Consider the following 17,491-nt stretch of genomic DNA (forward strand, 5'->3'; position numbering starts at 1 on the left):
AAGTTATATTTTATCTCACTTGCTGTTATACATTATACATATTTGGGTGAGAATTAATTGTCATTTTCTCATCATTATTGGCATTTTTCCCCCGACATCCCTACCAACATGCAGTAGGTCTCATATGATGGCGATGGGCAGGAGCAGATGAGAGACCCTGCCTACCACCATAAAATTACCCCAACATCACTACTGATGGGTAGTAGGTCTTGTATGATGGCACTGGGCAGGAGCAGCTGGCAGCACGGGACGTTCTACACTTTGACTGGTATAAAAGTTTTGCTAAATCTTGGCTTTTGATTCAGTTTCTCACCATTCAGGGCTGCAGCTTATTTTTACCAAAAGAAAGATGAAAACAATATCACAGACTGGATCCTTCTAACCAGTGGAGCGATCAGCAGCACTCGCCCGGCAGCTGGACGCAGCGTCCAAAACACCCAGGAACGTCACGTGGTGGCAAATCAACAGCCAAGCGTCAGCGAGCCGGATAAATGTAGCCGTTAGGCATTTGGCACAAGCATTTGCCGATCTCCGCCGTTAGGACATAGTCTACCTCTTCATGGCTCTTGGGGTGCTTAGGGTACTGTATATTCCCTATTTTTTATTCCTATGGCACTTTAGCACTATGCTCCTTTAAGATGTTATTTGGGTGATTTACTTACACTGTCACTTGTGCTCTTTAGTCCTTACTTTGAGGTTCTTATTTGATTATGATTTTTATATATTTGATATGAATTATTATTCAGGAGACTAATTGATTCAACTGCATATTTTTTGTCTCATATGAGACGTTTACTTGGTTTTATTACACATCTTTGTTGTGTCATCGGTGATTTTTTTTCGATATATATATATATTTTTTTTTTTTTTTTATCTTGTATACCTTTAATCCACCATTTGCAATATTGGTTTGAAAAATTTTTTTTTTTTTTTTTACTATTTTCTATTATTATCTTGGTACATGCACATTTTACATTGTGCCACTTGTTTGCCAATTTTTTTGTAATATTTGGTGTCAATCTAATAAAGATATACCTTTTTATTATATTTCTTGTCTGGATATTTCTTGGCGTTCCATGCTTTGGGTTTTCGATTAATCTCCTCTTTAAGGGGTTTCCGCTTTTTTCACAGTGCACCCTGGTTGTTATCTTTGGGTTATCTGATTATAAGTTTGAATTATAGATATATACGATTCCATAGGATGTTACTGTTGCGTTCTCTCTTCGAGCTGAGGGTTTGTACAATTGGTCCAGAGGAAGGTCTATACTGGATACAAGACTGCTACAATGTATCAAACCATCAGTATAGGAGAAAGATGGCAGCTGCTAATGATCAGAAGCAAGGAGTTATAGCCTCTTCTGGGGACTTTTTTTTTGGCTAACTGGATATATTTTGGGGCTAAAGATAATTTTTAAATTAGGTTTTTATTAATTTTTGCACCCTTTACGGTTTTTTTTTTTTTTTTTTTTTAGGAGACCCAATTACAAAAAAAAAAAAGTTTTTTGGCCCAAAATACTTCAGTTTAATATAAAAGAAAAAGGATTTCCCATGTTGCACAACCCCTTTAAGACACAAAACTGTCCCCAGACAAGATACAAATTTAGCAAACCCTCAGATGTATCAGGACTAGAGATGTAGGGGATGGTAAAGCTTCTGTGGATTCGGAAGTTGCAGAACTTTGCTTTATACTTGGATTCAACTGTTAAAATAAAATCAAACTTCGGGTAAAATCACAGCGAACTATTAAGACAAAATGTTCTGTGCAGGAATCTCATGTCCAGATGATGGAGAAGTGATGGGGCCAAGTATCGGGACATGGGAGAAGGTGTCCGGGTCACTTCCGCTCCTCGGGCAGATTTCTCGTCTCCTCTGAACAGTACAAGGAAAGTGCAAGGCAGATTGGTGAATACGAGGATGAACGCCACAATCTCCTTCATATAAAAGCCTTAAAATATCAGAAGTCCAGATTAAAAAAAAAAAATCAAAAGTCTCCTGATGGGGGTTGTGTTCCCAGGAGGGCACAGCAGCAGTCGCTCAGGGTCCTTACTCACGGTCCACGTAACACACATTGATGGCCCCCGCCGGGCACAGCAGTCCGTGGGTTTTCGGGAGGACACTTTGTGTCTTCGGTGAAGTCTTGATCTCAAATTTCTGGAGGAGCTGTAGGAAAGTGTCAAGTGCGGCAGAAATTAGGGTCTTTCTGACTAAATTAATCTGAAATTCTATGACAATCATTTGAGAATGTATCAGTCAGTTTCATTGTCCTGATACAGAACCCCAGACCTCTGCCCGATTATAGCATTAGAAGGGTATTCCCAGAACCCAAATGTAGCCCCCCTGCCATGGGATATAATATAACTGATTGCTGGGACCCCCCCTAATCCTAGAATGGACATCTGCACATTGCATGGTGCAGAGGCGAGTGTGCGCGACCTCCGCTCCAGTCCTTGTCTATGGGGCCACTAGTAAGAACGGAGCGTGCGCTCCGCTTTATCCAGAAGTCCCGCAAACAAAGAATGCAGCGGAGGTAGCGCACACTCAGCTCTACTCCATTCTCGGAAGTACTGGGGGTCCCAGCAGTCAGACACCCGGTGATCAGTTCGTTATCCTCCATTCTGTTGGGGGCAGGTACAGACGAGCGTATTCGTTGTCCGAGCATTGCATCTCACTCAAACCAATGTTATGACCGTCACTTTTTTTTTTTCTTGGACAGAGCTGGTCTGAAGGAAGGGGGGGGGGGGGGGGGGGAATAAAAAAAATAAATCACTGCACACCTGAGTTAGATCCAATACTCTGACTGCACTCGGCCACGCAAGTCAATATGTCCATGGGAAACCTCGGACTGCACTCTGACATCTGACTCACAGAATGGAGGAGATGGAAAAGTCCCCCCCCCCCCCCTATCTTCTCCTCATCTGGGAGGATTGGGTCACACCGTGCTCGCTTTATCTGAGTGCGTACAGCAGAAGAATTGGCTTGATGCTGGGGGATGAGAGAATCTACCACCATCTACACCTGCCCTAATAATGGATCATTTTTTTGGAATCCGGGAATCTCGCTTTAGATAAGATTTTGGTTTCCTGCAGACACCACTAGGGGGAGCTCACTGGAGCTTAGGTTATAATATCTTGCGAGCTGCCCCTGGTGGTGATTGGAAGCAGTGACGGGGCAATGTGCTCTTGATCTCAAAAATAATCAATTGTCATAAAGGAGATGACTGATTTGAAGAAACCTTTAAAAATTAGGGTCTTATGAACATACATTAATCATGAGGGCCCAATTGCAAAAAAAAAAATAAATAAAAAAAAAAAAAAAAAAAAAAAGAAGAAGAACAACCTTAATGTAAGTCCCCATATTCCCTGCATGGCAACATTTAGCGCCCTTGCACCATTAACCCTTCAGAACACGGCACCATGTCTGGCTCAGCCCTTGGCCAATAAAGGCACCAAGATACATTTGCTGCTCCATTATCAGCTCAGTAGGCGGGGGGCCGACGTGCCAATTGTGTCCCATTCCCAGCACTGGCAGTCAGCGGGGTCTACCTGTATTAGTGCCAGGTGAATCTCCAGCTCCGCGATCCTCTTCCCGATGCAGCTGCGAATCCCATAGCCAAAGGGAATGGAGCCAAAGTTCTCCACTCGGTCCAGGTGTCCGTGCCGTAACCAACGGGTGGGCCGAAACTCTTCTGCCGCCGAGAAGTAGTCCTCGTCATAGGAGGTGGAATAATGGCACAGCGCCAGCTGGGTCTGCAACAGACAGGACAAGTCGGACGGGCAAAAAGAAGATTCACAGGAGCGATAAGCGGGTTCAGGTCACGAAGCTCAATCCCTCCAGAATGTCAGGCGTCAATCCACCAACATTTTCAAGACCTGTGCTTGCTGTCAGTGAATGGAGGTAATCGCATATATCCACAGGCAGCAACCAGCGCACAGCTCGTCCATTGTACCCAGTGTGGCTGCACTAATCTCCCTGGTGGTTTGTTACAGTCTGTTCAGCTCACAGAGGATTGTGCAGACCTTCTACAGCGCGCAGGACTCCTGGGCACAAGGGTCTGGACAATCCTCTGACCGATACATTGTATCACAGCAGTGGCTCTGTTCACACCTGCTTTATTACTGGATCAGGTTTCTCGGAGCTGGGACAGATGGCGCCTCCAGCTGAGAAGTGACTAGAGCCAGGCGAGATCGCCCCATTCACTGACAGCAAGCAAAACTCTGAAAAACGTCAAGAACTGAAACAGTCACTTGTGGATAGGATTCAGCTTCATTTACATTAAAAAGGAAGAACCCCTTTAAGGACGCAGCGCGACACTCACTCCTTTAGGGATCAAGTATCCCCCGATAACCAAGTCATCCTGGGTCACTCGGCCGTTCCCTGGTAAAACTGGAAATAATCTAATATAAAAAAAAAAAAGTTACCAAACAGAAAACATTAGACATCTAGTCCTGCACAATGTGAACATGTGTCTATATGGGGAGTGATAAGTGGCTGCCAGACCGGGTGATAAGGTTTATCCCAAGATGGCACAATAAGACCCGCCAATCCCTGTAGACATTACGGCGTCAGCAGGATGCGCCAATCCTCGACTATATGTAACAGGTAAGCCCTATAGATCCCAGGAAGGATCCCGCAGCTTAATGGGAGGCACGGTGCACAGGTAACGCACATTTTAGGATATTATATTAGACCTATAAACGGGTCTCCCGATGCCCCCAACCTCTCACCGGAGCGTCTCCTTCAGCACTGCTCTGACTAGCGGCAGCCTGGGCACGTCCTCCGCGGTCGGCACCACATCCTTCCCCAGGTTCATCACTATCTCATTGTAGACCGATTGCTGGATCTGAGGGTTCTTGGCCAGTAAGAAGGTCGCCCAAGAAAGAGTAAAGGAGGTCTGAAGAAAGAGGGGCAAAAAGGGGATAAGAAACTGCACCTCTGTAAGAGGGTGAACTGTGATTACCCTTTGGTGTTTGCCTGCCGCAGCTAAGAGCAGGTGCTGCGAGTGCCAGGGAATCTGTGTGTTGGGGGGTGGGGCCCAGTGTCTGCTGTCTAGAGCTGTAAGGGAAGCTTCCAGAAAAGGAAGAGACTGTCCTGAGTGCCACTGTGTGTGGAGCAGCTTTTGAGAATCAAAGAGATTGAACACTGTAAGAGACTGTGTACTGCAACCCTTCATCTTGAGAGCCTGAGACCTTGCTGTGGAACAAAGGCTGAGCGTTCCTGAGAGCTGTGTGACTGTGGAGTCCCTGTTGTGATGAGCTGAGAAGCAACATTGGACAGACATTTTATACAGAAACAGGCGGATTGCTTCTAGGACAATTTGTGAGGACTACAGGAGGAGACACAGCATCTTGAGGCTACAGAGCTATAAGTCCCCGGCATTTGGGCTCGGCACCGGCCGACAAGACGAGGAACCTTGTGTTAATGCAACTGATTGGTGCTGAAGATTTGGGACTGGCTGCAGCCGATGCAATCTATATGCCTGAGAGGAGACGCACCTCAGGTTAAAGGTTCCATAGTCATAGATACCCGGGTATCCCTAGGTGAAGCGCTTAAGGACCTTTGTATTATATTTATATGCATTGTTATTGTAGGTTTGTGTAGGTTATACTCAGTGCACCATTCCAGGGGGTCCCTTGATGTCACTACATTCGATTTACAGCTGTTCTCCGAGTACCTGAATTGACCTTTCTGATTTGAAATAAATTTACCTATCCCTGTGGCATAGTGATTTCAGCTCCGGCTGAGTGTACTCTAAGGGTATTCAATCTGTTTCTTCCACATACTACGTTCTACTTTATCTGCTGCTGGAGTAAAGACTCTTTGGGATTTCTGCCTCAGTCTTGCTCTGTGACCCACTGGATCTTATTTGGACCTCCGGTCATTACACCTCCACGATGTGCCCCCCCCCCCCCCCCCCCTACACACACATCATGGTAAAACCCCGATTACCGTATCCACTCCTGCAAGAAGCATCTCGGTCATGTTGGCGTAGAGTTCCTCCACAGACAGCTCCTTGCTGATCAGTAGTGACGTCAGGAGACCCCCTTTTACCTCCTCCCCCTTCTGCAGCTGGGATTCAATCTCCCGCAGTTTTTTATCCACATGAATCTGACCTGGAGATTAAAAAAAAACAAAACAAAAAAAAAAAACAAACATGAAAAATAATAAAAACCGACGTATCATTGATGAAGATGTTCCGTTCTTACTGAATCTGAAGAGTCCGTCCCAGGAGCGGCAGAACTCCTCCCACGGTCGAGGGATGAACGGGCGCAGCCACTTGGGGATGGCGCCGGCGTACATGGTGGTCTTAAACATGCTGAACATCAGCTCCAGGGCTTCGATGTACTGCAGGGTCTGCTCGGGGACGTCGTTGTCCAGGCAGCCGAGCCGACACTCGTACAGTATGGTGGCCACGGCTGAAGAGCGGAGCACAGCACAATTTAGGACATTAAAGAGAAAGAGCTAAATATTTTTAAAATCTAAAGAGTGATCTCAAACGTCCTCCGAAGTTTGGAAAGAGGCAAAGAGGCAAAGCGGCTCTACCTTCCATGGAATACTTGAAGTAAAGGTCATTGACGTTGGTCACAGTTTCTCCATCATCTTCCTGAGATCGAAGGAATCGGATCCTCTTGATCAAGTCAACGACAACTTCATTTACTCCCCCGGAAAAAACAGCCACGTCTCTCGGCCTAAGGATTTTCTGTCGAAGAACACTGCGCATGGCGAGCCACTTCTTACCTTCCCTGCGGAGAGAGAAAAATATGTGGGTAATACAGCGCTGTGCAAAAGTCTTAGGCAGGTGAGGAAAAACTGCTGAAGTGTCAGAAGCTTCTAGAAATACAAGAGTTAATAGATTATCAATTAAATGAAATGTAAATCCTAACAGTATCTGGCGAGCACCCATAATTATATATGTACAGCCGGTATAACCTGGGCATCTCCTGTATATAATTATATATGTACAGCCGGTATAACCTGGGCATCTCCTGTCTATAATTATATATGTACAGCCGGTATAACCTGGGCATCTCCTGTCTATAATTATATATGTACAGCCAGTATAACCTGGGCATCTCCTGTCTATAATTATATATGTACAGCTGGTATAACCTGGGTATCTCCTGTATATAATTATATATATACAGCCGGTATAACCTGGGCATCTCCTGTCTATAATTATATATGCACAGCCGGTATAACCTGGGCATCTCCTGTCTATAATTATATATGCACAGCCGGTATAACCTGGGCATCTCCTGTCTATAATTATATATGCACAGCCAGTATAACCTGGGCATCTCCTGTATATAATTATATATGTGTACAGCCGGTATAACCTGGGCATCTCCTGTATATAATTATATATGTACAGCCGGTATAACCTGGGCATCTCCTGTATATAATTATATATGTGTACAGCCAGTATAACCTGGGCATCTCCTGTATATAATTATATATGTGTACAGCCGGTATAACCTGGGCATCTCCTGTATACAATTATATATGTACAGCCGGTATAACCTGGGCATCTCCTGTATATAATTATATATGTACAGCCGGTATAACCTGGGCATCTCCTGTATATAACTATATATGTACAGCCGGTATAACCCGGGCATCTCCTGTATATAATTATATATGCACAGCCAGTATAACCTGGGTATCTCCTGTATATAAGTATATATGTACAGTGGATATAACCTGGGCATTTCCTGTATATAATTATACATGTACAGTGGATATAACCTGGGCATCTCCTGTATATAATTATATATGTACAGCCGGTATAACCTGGGCATCTCCTGTATATAACTATATATGTACAGCCGGTATAACCCGGGCATCTCCTGTATATAATTATATATGCACAGCCAGTATAACCTGGGTATCTCCTGTATATAAGTATATATGTACAGTGGATATAACCTGGGCATTTCCTGTATATAATTATACATGTACAGTGGATATAACCTGGGCATCTCCTGTATATAATTATATATGTACAGCCGGTATAACCTGGGCATCTCCTGTATATAATTATATATGTACAGCCGGTATAACCTGGGCATCTCCTGTATATAATTATATATGTTCAGCCAGTATAACCAGGGCATCTCCTGTATATAATTATATATGTACAGCCGGTATAACCTGGGCATCTCCTGTATATAATTATATATGTACAGCCGGTATAACCTGGGCATCTCCTGTATATAATTATATATGTACAGCCGGTATAACCTGGGTATCTCCTGTATATAAGTATATATGTACAGTGGATATAACCTGGGCATCTCCTGTATATAATTATACATGTACAGCCGGTATAACCTGGGCATCTCCTGTATATAATTATATATGTACAGCTGGTATAACCTGGGCATCTCCTGTATATAATTATATATGTACAGCTGGTATAACCTGGGCATCTCCTGTATATAATTATACATGTACAGTGGATATAACCTGGGCATCTCCTGTATATGATATATGCACAGCTGGTATAACCTGGGCATCTCCTGTATATAATTATATATGTACAGCCGGTATAACCTGGGCATCTCCTGTATATAATTATATATGTACAGCCGGTATAACCTGGGCATCTCCTGTATATAATTATATATGTACAGCTGGTATAACCTGGGCATCTCCTGTATATAATTATATATGTACAGCTGGTATAACCTGGGCATCTCCTGTATATAATTATACATGTACAGTGGATATAACCTGGGCATCTCCTGTATATGATATATGCACAGCTGGTATAACCTGGGCATCTCCTGTATATAATTATATATGTACAGCCGGTATAACCTGGGCATCTCCTGTATATAATTATATATGTACAGCCGGTATAACCTGGGCATCTCCTGTATATAATTATATATGTTCAGCCAGTATAACCAGGGCATCTCCTGTATATAATTATATATGTACAGCCGGTGTAACCTGGGCATCTCCTGTATATAATTATGCATGTACAGTGGATATAACCTGGGCATCTCCTGTATATGATATATGCACAGCTGGAATAACCGGGGCATCTCCTGTATATAATTATATATGTACAGCCGGTATAACCTGGGCATCTCCTGTATATAATTATATATGTACAGCCGGTATAACCTGGACATCTCCTGTATATAATTATATATGTTCAGCCAGTATAACCAGGGCATCTCCTGTATATAATTATATATGTACAGCTGGTATAACCTGGGCATCTCCTGTATATAATTATGCATGTACAGTGGATATAACCTGGGCATCTCCTGTATATGATATATGCACAGCTGGAATAACCGGGGCATCTCCTGTATATAATTATATATGTACAGCCGGTATAACCAGGGCATCTCCTGTATATAATTATATATGTACAGCCGGTATAACCAGGGCATCTCCTGTATATAATTATATATGTACAGCCGGTATAACATGGGCATCTCCTGTATATAATTATATATGTACAGTCGGTATAACATGGGGATCTCCTGTATATAATTATATATGTACAGCTGGTATAACCTGGGCATCTCCTGTATATAATTATATATGTACAGCCGGTATAACCAGGGCATCTCCTGTATATAATTATATATGTACAGCCGGTATAACATGGGCATCTCCTGTATATAATTATATATGTACAGCCGGTATAACATGGGGATCTCCTGTATATGATATATGTACAGCTGGTATGACCTGGGCATCTCCTGTATATAATTATATATGTTCAGCCGGTATAACATGGGCATCTCCTGTATATAATTATATATGTACAGCCGGTATAACATGGGCATCTCCTGTATATAATTATATATGTACAGCCGGTATAACATGGGGATCTCCTGTATATAATGATATATGTACAGCTGGTATGACCTGGGCATCTCCTGTATATAATTATATATGTTCAGCCGGTATAACATGGGCATCTCCTGTATATAATTATATATGTACAGCCGGTATAACATGGGCATCTCCTGTATATAATTATATATGTACAGCCGGTATAACATGGGGATCTCCTGTATATAATGATATATGTACAGCTGGTATAACCTGGGCATCTCCTGTATATAGTTATATATGTACAGCCGGTATAACATGGGCATCTCCTGTGTATAATTCTATGTATAGAAGAGGATTGCTACTCACGCAGATATGAGACCGGTCGATCGTCCCCTTAGGTCTCGGTACTCCTGCCAGGACTCCATGTTCGCCCTCTGGGGGGCGTCTCTCTCAGCTCGGAGAACCTGAGCCACCATGTCTCTGTCCGCTATCGATACCACAAACTGGGGACCAAAGTGCGACTTGAAGATTCGGCCATATTCTCGGATGTGCTTTTGCTGGAAGTGGAGGGAGAAGGTGATGAATGTTTGGAATGTGCCATTTACTGCCTTCATTTCCAGCAGATAGAATGTCATCCCACGCGCCCTTCACACAACTCATGTTAATAGTCATCCCCACCCCACCTCATTAGGTTATCAAAATCTAATTATTATATAGATCATTCTAAAGTCCCCAAAATGGGAAAAAAAGTGAATGGAGACGCAAGTGAGAAGCCAAGGAGAGGCCGCCGGAGGTCACAGGCAGTGTGCAGACCCCTGCAGGGTGGGGTACATAAGATTGGGGGCAATCGTCTCCATCAGCTACAGGAACTAGCAGGTGAGAAATCGTGACATCAGCAGAAGACAGACCAGCTCTGCCTCACGTCACAGGAGCAACACTGTCCCTGCAAATTACCAGAGAAGTGCAACCAAAGGTTCCGTGCCCACAGACAACACCCCCAAAAAACAAGATCAGAGAGGACTCCTATCCTGGATGTTTACAAAGATAAGATGTTCAAAACGCAAAAATTATATAATATATATTCTGTACGCTGAACCCTGACGTTCAAAATAAATCGGTGTCTAATGAAAGAGTTAGTGTGTGTAGATTATTGCCAGCAGTTTATAGTAAACTTTCCCAGATTTGTCCCCGTTCAGTATTTTCCTGATTTCTTGCATCTTAATGCAGTACACACCTCTGTCCACCAGGAGGAGCCCTCACTCTATTGTAGGATCCATGCCACAGCTTTATATGGGACCCACAGGTGTGAAAAGTCCCGGTGGGTAGAAGGATGGTGGGTGAGAAGGGGAATGTGGGATGGACAAGGAAAGTTATTTCTGTGGCAGTAATAGATTAGAGAACCTCTGGCTTGTGGACTCATTCTTTCCAAAGTTGAGGTCCCGCTCCATCTCCTTGGGCTACAGCAGATGGAGAAACTGTAATTACAGGACTTCAAAAGTCTTACTTATTTTTTTGAGGCGGAAAATTTAATTAAAAAAAGTTAATGTTTCTGGCCCAAGTATCTAACGTTAAAAGTTTACCGTCCCTTTAAATGGGTAACGCTCGAATAGGAAAACAATGTAATTGGGGTGGAACAGGAATCGTTACATTTTACCTAGAAATGATGCCTGTCGGTGAATAGAACTAGAGAAGAGGGGGTTAGCGCCAATGGGCACAGCGATGGCAAAATTTCACTTCCCGCGCCTGGGACAAGATGATACGAGCAGACGTCATATTTGGGTGGAAGGATTCGTCCGTACAAGTGAAGAATTTAATTTGTCCATTTTGTGAGGGGAATTGTGAAGATATTTCAGGGAGGCAGCTGCTTGGCTCCCAGCCCAGGAAACCGAACACTAAATGCGAGAGCGCAGAAATCGAGTCATTCCTGAATATTTCAGCCCTTTCCCTTGGATCCCAGCGGAAAACCGACAAACACCATCAGATATTAAAGCTGCACGAGACGCAATGGAGGAAGAGCCGACACCGGAATCGGGCACTGAGACAACGCGCTCCAAGACAGAGGAAATTCCAAGAAACAAAAGTCCTAACATCCCTGGGGACCAGTTTATTATTGTATTTGTGCCTCCTTTTTGACATTTTTAACCTTTTTTTTTTTTATTTCATCTGTGCCCAATTCTTTTTATTTGCACCACTTTTAACACGGGCTTTGTTTGTTTTTATTTTCACGCTCGTCTTTGTCGCCGGGTTCTTGTTTTCCAGATGCTTGTGTCTGATTTATCTGATCAACTGAGACTTATTAAAATGTTGGAAAGATTAACACAAGTGTACACGAGCCCCGCAGAGGTGGATTTATAGACACCTGGAATTTTTGCGGAAATTTTGCGAAAGGGAATGTGAAAATTTTTGTGCTAAAAAAGTTGCAAAAAAGGTTAATGACCAAAGCAATGTTACAATTTAGATTTGATAAATTAATAATAGCAATGAAAAGAAACAACTCTGATTGCTCTGATCCCAGACACCAGTCTCCTGCACTCTCACTTCAAGGGGAAAAATCGGTGTCCAGTGAAGTCAGAATTTCCCATTTCTGAGATCAAAGTACCAATCTTCTAAAACTATCGAGAAGGAGCTCGAGGCCGACACAAACTTTCTGCTGCAAGTTCTCCTGAAACGACACTTAGCGCTCATACTCACATGCGAGAAACTCGGACGAGTCTCGCACGTCAATACCCGGCACTGGGATCGGAGCGTGCGCCTCCATGCATTTCTATGTAGCTGAACGCTCCGATCCGAGTGCCGGCGGCAGTGCCGGGTATTGACGTGCGAGACGCGTCCGAGTTTCTCGCGTGTATGAGCACTCACACTAACTTTTTTTCTCTTTACCATAGATCTAAACTTTAACTCTGGCGTCCACAGAACTTGCTGCAGAATGATGTCTGTAGCCTCCATCTCCGCTCTCCTCTCCCTTCATAGAGTTGTATGAACACCAACTGTCGTCTGCTATCTCACTAATGGGAAAACCCAGATTACATTACAAATGTTTGTAAGGCATTTTATAGTTTAAGCAAAATCCATGAATCCGTATGGGCCACCTAGAAACCATTCTCTGAGCACCAAACAGCCCGATCCTACAGGTAAGATGCAGCTGAAACATTGTAACAAACTATCAGAACAAGAAAGATTTCCACACACAGCCTGGATACAATTGACCCAAACCCCCAGCTGTGAGAAATATCAGGCTACATTGTCCCAGCAACCACCACACCCGTCATCCTGCTCTGATCTAGGATCATTCCAGACAAGTCAGTGATGAACGTGCAGGTAGAGACGGAGGCCGCAGATCCGGTTACTCCAAATACCAAACACCTGTCCGTGCAATGGGAGAGAACAAAGAACAAGAGCAGCAGTCACCTGCGGAGGACAGCCAGAGACGGGGCACCGCTGAGCCGTGCATCTAAGCCGCCACGTGGGATACTACTGCCTGTCAGTCACGTATCTCAGCAAATCAAAGTGTCTGTTACATGGATTTACTTGTAATCCCTATGGATCTCAGCCCACCGGTGTTACCAACCCCCCCCACTCTGAGCATCTCAGCCCACAGGTGTTACCAACCCCCCCCCCCCCACTCTGAGCATCTCAGCCCACAGGTGTTACCAACCCCCCCCCCCCACTCTGAGCATCTCAGCCCACAGGTGTTACCAACCCCCCCCCCCACTCTGAGCATCTCAGCCCACAGGTGTTACCAACCCCCCCCCCCCACTCTGAGCATCTCAGCCCACCGGTGTTACCAACCCCCCCCCCCCCCCCCACTCTGAGCATCTCAGCCCACCGGTGTTACCAACCCCCCCCCCACTCTGAGCATCTCAGCCCACCGGTGTTGCCAACCCCCCCCCACTCTGAGCATCTCAGCCCACCGGTGTTACCAACCCCCCCCCCCACTCTGAGCATCTCAGCCCACCGGTGTTACCAACCCCCCCCCCACTCTGAGCATCTCAGCCCACCGGTGTTACCAACCCCCCCCCACTCTGAGCATCTCAGCCCACAGGTGTTACCAACCCCCCCGCACTCTGAGCATCTCAGCCCACCGGTGTTGCCAACCCCCCCCCCCCACTCTGAGCATCTCAGCCCACCGGTGTTACCAACCCCCCCCCCCACTCTGAGCATCTCAGCCCACCGGTGTTACCAACCCCCCCCCCCACTCTGAGCATCTCAGCCCACAAGTGTTACCAACCCCCCCCCCACTCTGAGCATCTCAGCCCACCGGTGTTACCAACCCCCCCCCCCACTCTGAGCATCTCAGCCCACCGGTGTTACCAACCCCCCCCCCCCCCCACTCTGAGCATCTCAGCCCACCGGTGTTACCAACCCCCCCCCCCCCCACTCTGAGCATCTCAGCCCACCGGTGTTACCAACCCCCCCCCCACTCTGAGCATCTCAGCCCACCGGTGTTACCAACCCCCCCCCCACTCTGAGCATCTCAGCCCACCGGTGTTACCAACCCCCCCCCCACTCTGAGCATCTCAGCCCACCGGTGTTACCAACCCCCCCCCCACTCTGAGCATCTCAGCCCACCGGTGTTACCAACCCCCCCCCCCCACTCTGAGCATCTCAGCCCACCGGTGTTACCAACCCCCCCCCCACTCTGAGCATCTCAGCCCACCGGTGTTACCAACCCCCCCCCCACTCTGAGCATCTCAGCCCACCGGTGTTACCAACCCCCCCCCACTCTGAGCATCTCAGCCCACAAGTGTTACCAACCCCCCCCCCACTCTGAGCATCTCAGCCCACCGGTGTTACCAACCCCCCCCCACTCTGAGCATCTCAGCCCACAAGTGTTACCAACCCCCCCCCCACTCTGAGCATCTCAGCCCACAGGCAGAACCGCCCCCTCTCCGACTGTCGGCCTCTTTCACACATCAGTTTTTCGCCGTCAGTCACAATCCGACGTTTTGGGAAATAAACGGATCCAGTAAATGATTGCGCTGGATCCATTTTTTTCTAGTACACTTGTATTAGTGACGGATTGTGACTGACGGCAACACGGGTCGTCCGTCCGAAAATCTTTGTGTACGTCGAAAAGTCGGACAATGATGGATTCAGTCTTTCAAAACTGAGCGGCCCGAAACAATATTTCAGCCTTTAATTTAACCCCATTTTCCGTTCTGGCACAGAAATAAAGTCTCTTTTTCTAGAATCCTGATCCTTTACATTCCTACAGATCCGATGCATCAGTGTTTGGTTTTTTCACACGTTGACGGGTTGTGACTGATGGCAAAAAACTGATGTGTGAAAGAGACCTAAGGAGTCATCTGTGGAATACCCCCCCCAAAAAAAAAAAAAAAAAAACTGGCCTGAGGCATCTGAGACCACCTGCAGCCCCCCACGCACATTGCTCAGGGTATCTGGGCATCTCAGCCCCAGGCGCCGCCCTCCTCTCCTGTAGCTCAGCCTGTGGATGTGATGCAGCTCTGCAGTTACAATGTGTCACACTCTGTGTATAAACACTGAGAGGCCACGCCCACTTACATTACTCTGCACATTAGTGGGCGGGGCCTGCTGACAGCACCCATGGAGGCCACGCCCCGAGTTGTATAACTACAGCTCAGAGCACGTGGAGCAGGAGAGGAGAGAGTTAACTGGGGCTTCATTACAAGTGTTAACCCCCGCAGCTCCGGAAACCACCAGCACCTGCCCCCTGTAGGTATACTACAAACATTAACCCCTGCAGCACTGACATCTGATGATGCCGCCCCCCCCCCACAGGAAAGAAGCACTGCAGACCCCCAGAGAGATGCATGGAGCATGCCCCCCCCCCAAAAAAAAAAAAAATGATCTCATCCAGCAAGCACCCCTACAATGCCCCCCAGTATCCCCCCCAACATAAAGCCTCCCAGTATCCCCCCCAACATAAAGCCCCCCAGTATCCACCCCTACAATGCCCCCCAGTATCCCCCCCAACATAAAGCCTCCCAGTATCCCCCCCCAACATATAGCCCCCCCAGTATCCCCCCCAACATATAGCCCCCCAGTATCCCCCCCAACATAAAGCCCCCCAGTATCCCCCCCCAACATAAAGCCCCCCAGTATCCCCCCCCAACATATAGCCCCCCAGTATCCCCCCCAACATATAGCCCCCCAGTATCCCCCCCAACATATAGCCCCCCAGTATCCCCCCCCAACATATAGCCCCCCAGTATCCCCCCCCAACATATAGCCCCCCAGTATCCCCCCCAACATATAGCCCCCCAGTATCCCCCCCAACATATAGCCCCCAGTATCCCCCCAGCATGACGCCCCCCAGTATCCCCCCCAGCATGACGCCCCCCAGTATCCCCCCCAGCATGACGCCCCCCAGTATCCCCCCCAGCATGACGCCCCCCAGTATCCCCCCCAGCATGACGCCCCCCAGTATCCCCCCCAGCATGACGCCCCCCAGTATCCCCCCCAGCATGACGCCCCCCAGTATCCCCCCCAGCATGACGCCCCCCAGTATCCCCCCCAACATATAGCCCCCCAGTATCCCCCCAACATATAGCCCCCCCAGTATCCCCCCCAACATATAGCCCCCCAGTATCCCCCCCAACATATAGCCCCCCAGTATCCCCCCAACATATAGCCCCCCAGTATCCCCCCCAGCATGACGCCCCCGTACCTGGATCTCGTGGATGCGGCTGAAGCCGTCTCTCCAGAACAGCTCCCGCAGGTTGGTGAGGGTGCGGGGTCCGGGCATCTCCTTCAGGCTTCTCCCCAGCGCCTCCCCCCTGCTCTCAGCGCCCCCAGCCTCCTGCCTGACCGCCGGCCCTGCAGCCCCGAGCCCGGGGCTCCTGTGCGCCCCCCGCCGGCAGAGCCCCCGGAGCTCCGCGTGCAGCCGCCGCCCCCCCAGCACCACCGGCGCCGCCGCCATCCTCCTCCTCCGAGCTCCGCCGCAGACTGGCCGGGCATCGGCTTACACCATTATTAAAGCCTCCCTCCCCCCAGCCCAGAGGAAGGGGTGGTCACAGGCCGCGATCAATGGCTTCTTCATGGACGTTCCCCCATCACAGGGGTCCCTCTGCCCGGGACCCCCAGCATTAACCCCTCCTGAGCCGCCAACTTCGCCCTCGCTCGGATTTCCCGCATTAACCCCTTGAATCCCGTAGACTTTCTGATTCTTTTCTCTCTTTTATTATTTGTTACATTTTATATTATTTCTTTTAGAAATAGGAAGAAACAACGAAAATCACCGGGAAGAAAAAATCCTAAAAGGGTTAACGTGCCCCCTCGTTGTGTGTGGGGGTCCGGGGACCCTGTGCTCATGTTGTGTCCCACTACATGTATACACTGACCATATGGTGACCTCACATGATGGATCCCGACAGATCCCGGCGCCCATCGACTCCTATTGCAGACGGTGTTTGGGAGCCGATCTCCGGACGCAGACGTCCCCCGACCGCCAATATCGGCCACAGTCACCCACATCTGCCTGGTTTATATCTATTTACCACTGTGCTTGAACCTTTTTGTGAACCCTCCAGAATTATTTATTTTTCTACATAAATTTGTCCTAAAATGACATCAGATTTTCGCACCAATCAAATAAATGTATCACAAATCTGAGAAGAGCTGGACTCGGAAGCGCCTCTTAATGAATCAGGCGTCGGAAAAATGGTGTACAAAACTTATTCCAGTCAAGGACCGGAGTAAGACTCTGGAGTCA

The 17,491-nt window shown here is 47.2% G+C and overlaps 1 protein-coding gene across 1 annotated transcript; it reads right to left on the minus strand.

Moving 5' to 3' along the window:
- Window positions 1–1,498: 1,498 nt before the first annotated feature.
- LOC141049168 (cytochrome P450 27C1-like) lies at window positions 1,499–16,752 on the minus strand. The gene is given in 10 exon segments (XM_073545340.1): window positions 1,499–2,160; window positions 3,543–3,746; window positions 4,316–4,394; window positions 4,725–4,891; window positions 5,947–6,110; window positions 6,204–6,413; window positions 6,541–6,740; window positions 10,165–10,355; window positions 16,448–16,707; window positions 16,710–16,752. Coding segments are annotated over 10 exon segments (1,620 nt in total). The 5' UTR covers window positions 16,738–16,752; the 3' UTR covers window positions 1,499–2,043.
- Between the last annotated feature and the right edge of the window lie 739 nt (window positions 16,753–17,491).

Source organism: Dendrobates tinctorius, unplaced genomic scaffold (assembly GCF_039654945.1).
Source record: "Dendrobates tinctorius isolate UK_male_01 unplaced genomic scaffold, ASM3965494v1 ptg000143l, whole genome shotgun sequence".
NCBI lineage: Eukaryota > Metazoa > Chordata > Amphibia > Anura > Dendrobatidae > Dendrobates > Dendrobates tinctorius.